General features: G+C 35.3%; 1 protein-coding gene across 1 annotated transcript; it reads right to left on the bottom strand.

Moving 5' to 3' along the window:
- Window positions 1–2,836: 2,836 nt before the first annotated feature.
- Window positions 2,837–8,544, bottom strand: LOC137388046 (tigger transposable element-derived protein 6-like). The gene is made up of 5 exons (XM_068074562.1): window positions 8,469–8,544; window positions 7,077–7,133; window positions 5,088–5,996; window positions 4,874–4,944; window positions 2,837–3,049 (listed from the first exon to the last, which is right to left on the bottom strand). Exons 1-5 carry the CDS (start codon window positions 8,542–8,544, stop codon window positions 2,837–2,839), a joined length of 1,326 nt encoding a protein of 441 aa, XP_067930663.1.
- Between the last annotated feature and the right edge of the window lie 584 nt (window positions 8,545–9,128).

The raw sequence follows: 9,128 nt of genomic DNA, 5'->3' as shown, positions 1-9,128 counted from the left end.
TAATTTGCATTATTTCAAAACATTGAAATGATCAGAATTCAGCCTACATAATTATTACAAAAATTAATTTAACAACTGCTTCGTTTATATATGTGAAACAAAGACAAAAAAAGGAGTAATCCCACGACCAAACAAGAGCGAAGCGATTGATTGGGAGATTTATGATAAATGCACATGTGCACACAACTCCCGAAAAATTATCCGTTAACGGCCGTCATCAAACCCTTGCAACGAAATCCTATCAACAAATTTAACTATTTTTCAGTAAAGTCGTTTAAGTATAATAATGATACAAAACGCATATACACCTATTTAAATATGTTACCAAGCCTTTGAAAGGTTACCGCAAATTCCTAAAACTAACCCATCTGATCGGATTATACACAAATAGACAGATTAATTTGGACGGAAATCGCCACAAAACGCTTGAAAAGCTTGGTTTAGTAAAAGTTAAGACCGGAAATTGAAACGCCGAGCGACAGAGAATAGAACGAGAAAGTCTTGCGCATTTCACGAAAAAATAACGTGCACTTTTCACCAGTCTATAGCATTGTTGAATTCCTGAAAGTTTCGGCAATTAACATAGGAGTACAGAAATCGTTTCATTTTTGCCGATTTCAATTTTTTCATTTCCATTTGCCGACACATTTGAGTACTTTCGTATTCTAACTGATGTCCAACACAAAGGAAATGACGATGATATTTTTTGACAGTTCTTATGAGATTACTACAATAATTAATTATAAGTTTGGATGACTACAGAACAATGACTACGTAGTACAGATTTTCTAAAAATCTAGCGCAGTTTAAGTAACGGGAATGAAGATGATATTTTTTCTAACGGTTCTAATGAGATTATTACAATAATTAATTATAAATTTGGATGACAACAGAACAATGACTACGTAGTACAGATTTTCTAAAAATCTATATAAATATCACAACTTTGTGATATTGTTAGCTATGACGTTTTGAAATGTAAACAAAATTGTGCATTGGTTTTATATTATTACTATATTAATAATACTGGTTATTCTAATAATATCAGTGCATTTTACTTTTAATATTGGCCAATATTGCATTTCTCTTTTTGCTGGAGAAGAGATATAAACATATAATCTTTTCCTTTCATTATTGCTATTTGTTGTATATAATAACATCCACACCCAGTACATTACAGTTAACATTGCAGTTATCCTATTTGACTGCTATTATTGCATTTCTCAACCATCAGTACCCTTTCTTTTTTCTAATATCACTTTGGTCATGGGCTGTATGACAGTGAAATTTCTAGTTTAATATATAATTTATGGCCATGGACTAAATTTAACGCACTATAGTTACAGTGAATAACAAAGTTTGTAAATGAGATTTTTCGTTTGCCAGAAAAGAGGTCCAGCTTATTTTGCACACCACTGTATATGTCATAATAGTGTGAAAATGTTTTTTTACACAGATAAATAGGACTAAAATATTCAACAAACATGCACTTTAGAAACTGTCTGTACCATTGAGCCAAATGTTTAACTGCTGTACAGTAGATGGCAAACACCATAATTGCTGTGATCAAATGAGGTCATGTCGCGTTGGTTGATGTACATCGAATATAATTACAATTCATCAATCCATGATTGTGTTACTATTGCTTGACAGATCTAAAACAAAGGTAATTCTCATTCACTACTGCAAGGGACACTCTTAAATACGCTCACCAAACCACAGGTCAACCATGTGGAAATTTTTAAAATGATTGCAATTATTTGTACCACCGTACACAACTTGTTGATGAAAAATGTCAGAACACAAGAGATCAATTTCAAGTAGCCTAGTTATAAAATGCTTTAAATTGAGCTTACCTGTATTATTGTAACAATGTGTACTCTCTCAGAGTACACAGGACTGCCAACAGACTGCTCCCTCTTTGTTGAGATAATCACAGTACTGTTCTCGAACAATCTTAGGAGCTTCAGTTGGTCTAATGGGTCGAGCTTCAACACGAGGTAAAGTGTCTGCTAGATTAGACGGTTGTCGAGGTAATGGGGGCACTGTTCTTTTAGGAAGATGGCAAGAACTATGAATGAGATTGTGAAAATTGCAGCAAGCCAATAAACTGGTTCTAGTTTTGTCTGATTGAAGGTCAATGCGACGAAGTAAAACTCGCCATGTCGAATTGAGAATTCCAAAATGGTTTTTGATTAGTCTTTTAACTCGTGACAAAAGGAAAATTAAAAAATTTTCTCTCATCTGTCACAACCCTTTTCGGATATGGTCGCATCAAGTGAGATTTTAAAGGAAACGCCTCATCCGCTAATATTACATAAGGTAAAGGTTATTTACACCCGGCCAGGCTGTACATTAATATTATTGCTGGTCAATGCTGCATGCACTGCACTCACTTCAGAAACACCCCCATCTAAAGCTCGATCTTGTGCCCCAACATCAACATACGTAAAAGAGTAGTTGGCGTCGCACATAGCCAGCAAGATAATTTATTCCTGCGTCTTGTAGTTATGGTACTCAGACCCAGCACGCAAAGGCTTGTTCATCATTACATGTTTGCCGTCAAGGGTGCCAATTGAATTTGGGAAATTCAATTTTGTTCCAAACCAATCGAGATGTTGACCCATTCTTGCACACTAGACGGAGTTTTAATAATGCCATCTTTTAATCGATTGTTTACTGTTCTTGAAGTTTCGAAAATTATATGTGATAAGCTAGCAACTGAGATGTACAATTCATAATACAGCTGAGTTAAACTAGCGCCGGATGCTAAATATCTCAGTGTTACCACCAATCTTTCTTCTGCAGTAATAACTTCTCTGTGGTGGGTATCTAGCTACTTTATTTCTAGCTCCACTTTCGATAAAACAAAGCTTAACTTTTCTTTAGACAATCGGAAGTAATTTTGGAACGTGCCAACCCGGTTGGATGGTAGCTTGTCATCCCCAGTAGCATCAATTAGCTTTCGCACAGTTGAATAAAAAGCACCATGTATGGTACGTGATCCAGTAATTGGACTGACTAATGGTTTACCCTTTTTCAAATCTTCCTACAAATACACAGAACATACAGTTACTGTAGTACCATCATGTGAAAAGTTGGTTTGAGTCAAAAATCGAGGAAATATTTCCAGAAAATTAATAGGCAATACTTCTCTAACAGTTGGTCTAACCGGGTACAATGACAATTAATAAAATTATGTGAATTGAAACATTGGTAAACAAATCGTGAATAATACTGTTAAATTGAATGTTAACAAAATGAATAGCGTAAATAATTGACTATATATCCAAATTAAAATATGCATACGTACGTATTTCTCTTTGACTTCATCTAAAGCAACAACGGCTGCAGCACAACATGGTAGTAAATCGTCGTTGTCTTGTTCCATCATTGAAAAAATAATTTTGACGAACTAAATTATTACTATTATTACTATAAGAATTACTGTAAGAAGCAGTGTGGGCGTGATATGAATCAATGGCAAGGTTATCGTTTCCGTTTTTGGTGATAAGCGGTCAAAATGGAATAGGTATCGATGTTGTATTTAATTGGTTAAAATAGTGACCCATTTTGTATAATCGGAGTTGGTCCGGTGTAAAAGCCTCTACAAAAACCAATTTCAAATCGTAGACAGACTAGAGGCGGTTCCAACATCGGAGTTGAAGCACTCCGACAAATCGGCCTGGTGTAAACGCGCTTTGAGCCATTGCAGATTCACAGGAATTGGCACTCAGGTCACGAAAGCATTTGTGTGGAAATAAAAATATGGCAGGTAAATGATTAAAAGAAATACGGAGCCTGCGATGGCAGCTTCTATCTTGCTGCGAGAGAATGCAAAGTAGGGGTGATATGGATCACGCTATGCCCTTCAAAGGTCAGTATCATACTCATAGACCTATTAACTATATTATATTATGTTAACTCTAAGTATTGTTAATATGTCTATGAATATAATAATGAGACAATCATATCTGTTTAATGTACATTACTCAATTATCAATGTACGGGCATGACTAGTCTGTGCTAGTCCAAACAAACAAAGGTCAAAGCTCGACTGTATACATCACCCTTAATAGAATCAACTACAGTCAAACATGGATAACTCAAACTTCACGGGACCGAGCGACAGTGTTTGAGTTATCAGAACGTTCAAGTTATCAGAGCACTGTCACAAATGCATGTATTTAGCAGAAGATACATGTACTGATGTACATATACAAACTATGTATAAAGCAAAATCATAGATTGCTTGTTGCAAGTTACAGAGCCTCTCATGTAAAGTTTCAAAAGTATTTATCAGGAAGGATAAATAGTTTTCTATCACTTGAGATTTGTTTGTTGTTTTAGGTGATGTACCGCCATGACGTTTTCAGATTAAAATTGGCAAAACTTGATCGCCGTTGAAACACTAAAAAAAAAGACCCATCATTTTCCTCTGAGTGTTTTAATAAAGATCATTTTTGCCAATTTAAATCTTCAAACATCCTGGCAGTCACATCACCTAAAACTACAAACAAATCTCAGCTGATAGAAAAATATTTAAATTTTCGGATAATTTCTAAAACTTCACACGAGTACACATTCACGACCAATGCAAAAACGCATCCTTTACATCTGATCAGTTGTTTCATTTAAAAAACTTATCGAGTGTAGTCTGTGAAAAGACGTGTTGTTGAGAAAAATCAACAGTGTAACTGAGTGTAGATATAGCTTTTAAGCAGTTATTATAGTCCTTGCACTCTCTCGTATCTATAAAACGTCTGAGGACATCTAAAGCGTTGTTTGCATCAGCCATGGTAGGTGGATCAGGTTCAACAATCTCAGCCTCATCTTCTCCATCAGAATCATCCAGAGTACCTCAAAATGTCACAGGCTGCACAATTTCCGCATCACTCAAATGCTCAGCAACAGTGACGTCTGCATCAACTGCTAAAAGCTCATCTGCAAAACAAAACTCTATTTTAAGGGAAAGTAACACTACGTTTAAAACATTTGTTAGGCACCATTGACGGTCATAAATGTAGCCCTTTATTGGGTCGAATTCATGATAATTTAACAGCATAGGCTATTTCCAGATTACCTACTTGCTGTCACATTTGATGTAGGATCTATGGTATGTAGTAGCAAATTTAGATTTCTCACAGTGTCACCTTCTTCATTATCATCAACAGTTGAAGTCACATCTGTTTGATCAAGGTTGGTATGACCAAGCCCGTGGTGAAAACAGCGAGCTATGGTTTCTTTCGTGACACAGTACCATGCTTTGTGCACCCAGCGTATAGCTTGTAAAACATTAATATATACAACTGGCTTCTTTCCATAAGTGTCAATGTAATCAACGGTAAATCGCAAAACTTGCTGACGATAGTAAGATTTGAAAATTCGAATAATTCCTTGGTCCATAGGTTGCAGCACACTTGTGGTATTGGGTGGTGTGAATAAAAGCCTGATTGACATAAGCCTATTCATAGTTGGGTGTGATGGACAGTTGTCAATGATGAGAAGCACTTTTCTGTTTTTTCTTGTCATCCGCCGATCAAAATCTCTTACCCATGCTTGAAAGATGTCACTCACCATCCAAACCTTCTTTTTGTGGTAATACTGACATGGAAGGTTAGTAACAGTATTGAAACAGCGGGGTTTTCCAAACTTTCCTATTACAATAGGAACTTCCTTCTCGGTGCCCGACATGTTAGCACAAAGTGCCACAGTCAGTCTTTCTTTTGACAGCTTCCCTCCACTACACTTCTCCCCTTTAAAGTGCAACGTTTTGTCAACCATGAGCTTGTAAAACAACCCGGTTTCGTCCATATTGAATATGTCATCATAAGTATACGTTGGAAGTAATGGAGTTAGCACCTTTTCCTTCCACTTTTCCACCTCTCCAACATTAACTGCAGCTGACTCTCCAACAACTCTCTGACCGCCAATAGAATGCCTTTTTTCCACTTGTCGATCCAACCGCGAGAAACAATAGTATCTTTCCCTAAATCCTGTAAAAACTTGTTAGCCTTTTCTAATAAAATTGGCCCATCGATAGGTACGTCTTTACCAGGCATTTGTCTAAACCAAGTCAATAACACACCATCCAAATCATCGTGTGACGTTGAACGATCTCTTAACCTTGATGAAATTTGGTCACATAACGATCTTATTCTTTTTTTCTGTTTAATCCGCGTTGAAAATGTACTTTTTGGAAAATTTTCTCTTTTTGATATTGCAGATGATTTTTTTCCTGCTTCAATTATTTCAAGTTTTTCAGAAGGTTTCCACGGTTTTCCTTGTTTTCGTGAGGCCATTGCAAAGCGGATGTTTGGTATAGCGGACGCCGGGCCACGAGTATATTTTTGACATTTTTTCCTTATATATCCACATAATTATAATCACTCTTACAATATGCATTTTGCGTCGATTTTTATTAAATTTTTATCTCTAATACTTTTTTACGCTTCTAGTTTGGCCGTAACATAGCCGACGCGTTAGCGACCCCATTAATCAGGTTTTATACGGTTTCTTAATCAGTTCCATTATACGGTACGGAGGAATATACATGTATGCACACTATATACTACATATAGAGAGCGCTTTCCTCGCTAGGAAGGCAGGGTAGCCGTGGCTCCGCGATTAATGCAAATTCCTTTGGATTAAAATCAATTTTGGTTTGTTTTAAGTTGGTTCCTTTGGCACAAAAACTGTTCGAGTTAACGATGTTAAGTTCGAGTTATCTATAGCAATTTATCATTACGTGGGAACAGACCAAAGAAACCGTTCGAATTAACCATGTGTTCGAGCTATCCGTAGCCGAGTTATCCATGTTTGACTGTAGTTTCACCATTCAATTCACAAGCACCTGATATCAAAGCTTATCAACAGCAGTTATCACTATTATTTAATTAATATTTGACTTACTAGTTGGGTAGAGATTATCAGAGCCAACAACAGATTTTGGTTCTGTTTTCACTTCTGCTACTACTGCAATATTTATGAAAATTCATCTAGAAATAATGATAGTGAGATGTTTTTTGTATATATAATGAGATTTCATGAAGAAAATTATTTTTTTCTATAATTACCTTCATTACGATTTGTGTTGACTGATGAATCACCAGGTTCCACTTTAACCTCAATGTCTACAATATAATGTATTTATAATTTACTACATACAAACATTGTTTTCGCGGAGCTACACAAAAGGACCAACCTAAACAGTACTTTAAGCTGGCTGGTTAAAGCATCACAATAGAATAGTATGTAGTTACAATACACTATGGCTTGAGGGGGCAAGGTTATAGCAGACATGGGAATATAAGATATCGTAAAACCTCTAATTGAACGCGATGCCACTCTATTTTTAAACTATTTTTCTATATTGGCGGTCAAATGGAACTGGCGCTAGAAAGTGACTGGTGTTGTTTTGTTTTTAAAAAGCTCATCAAAAGTTAGGTAAAATAAATTTAAGCCTTTTAGAGGCAAATTGAATGTGATCTATATTGTGCACTTTCCTTCGGACTGCGAATTTAACCCATTTGATTGCAATGCTTCGGCTAACTTTTCAAGGATCGCTAAATAAATACGCATTGGAAACCGAGAAACATCTCTAACAGTTGATATCCATTGCTTGCAATTAACCTTCGATGATATGATTTTGCAACTTGCTGGTGCTTTAAATCTTTCTTTGGATTTTAAATTTGCAAGTAAATTTTTAACTATATTTAATGACGTTGCATAAAACCTTTTGCACTCATGGATATGTTTGGTACAAAGTATTCATGAACAAAGTATAAGAACAACTTTAAACAAGCAGCCACTCTTAGCTTGATACAGATATTAATTATTTCTATGATGTGACTTTCAAAGTTTTAATGAAAAAACAACAAAAACCTTTGGAGTTAAAAAATGGACTTTGATATGAACAGAAACAATAAAATAAATAATTGTTATTAATGTAACCGAGTCACTATTAGTACGATCTTGAGGACACGTTTTTACTGATCACTTGCCATTATGGAATCATTAAAATCAAATAATGTCAATGAGGTGGTCAAACAGGGGTGGCAGTGAAATTAAGGGTGGTGCTTGATTTTTCAATTTTTCTTCTATAGTGGCGGCCAAATGGAGGCGCTGATCAAGTAAAAGTGACGTTCTAATAGAGGTTAGTGTTCAATTAGAAGTGTTCAGTTATGTTTACGGTGAACATAACTATACTAGACATGACTGTAAAAGAAATAAAAATAGCAGACAGGCTTATAGAAAACATTTCTAGATAGGAAACAGAAATAGGAAAAGTGACAAAGTTTGGCTATAGAAGACATGGATGAATGGAAAATGGGTACGTATAACATGGCTATAGATGACATGACTAGGGAAGAAATGAGAAATGAAATGAAAAATATGAATACATACTGCAAATATTCTTAGGGACAATAATCTTTATAATTTACATAGTTAAGAACTCTCTAACTAACCTGTTGGATAGAGACTGTCACTCAAATCATTTGCTTCTGGGTCTGATTTTACAAACACAGTGTTCATGGCAGACATTATAAAGAAAGATCAGTTTATCTGAATAAGAAAAGAGTGTAAGGCTAGATTAGGTAAAATCCATATTTCCATGCAAGTGATTCCGGGGAACTAGCTTTTTATGAATGAAATCCACTTGAAAGAAAAATTCACTTTGTAGTTGGGCAGATAATGGCAAACATTGAAGTAGACACTTATTATTACAAAAAGATATCGTGAAACCTATATTTTAATGCCATGGCGCTCTATTTTTCAACCCTTTTCCAATACAAGCTGTCTGTATACAACTTTGTATTTTTCAATAGCTGTTTCAACAGATGTTGACATAATGTCACCGATCTTGTAATAACTTAAGGAAGAATGAAGATATCCACTTAATTTAAAAAAAACAGGTTGTTGAAACGAGGATACTTCAGTAGGAAGTAAGATAAAAAAAAAAGTAAATTATCTTCATTAAAAAATGACAAAACCTTATAAACTTCACCAACTATGGTTTGCCAGCAATTTCGATAGTCATATTTTGACTGTCTCCATATTCTTTGAGTATTATTAAAGTTTTTCACATGAAATACAAAATACATGCACTAAAAGGGTCAAAATCACTC

This window comes from Watersipora subatra, chromosome 2 (genome assembly GCF_963576615.1).
Source record: "Watersipora subatra chromosome 2, tzWatSuba1.1, whole genome shotgun sequence".
In the NCBI taxonomy this organism is placed as follows: domain Eukaryota; kingdom Metazoa; phylum Bryozoa; class Gymnolaemata; order Cheilostomatida; family Watersiporidae; genus Watersipora; species Watersipora subatra.
This window is presented reverse-complemented; position numbering and strand designations above follow the sequence as displayed.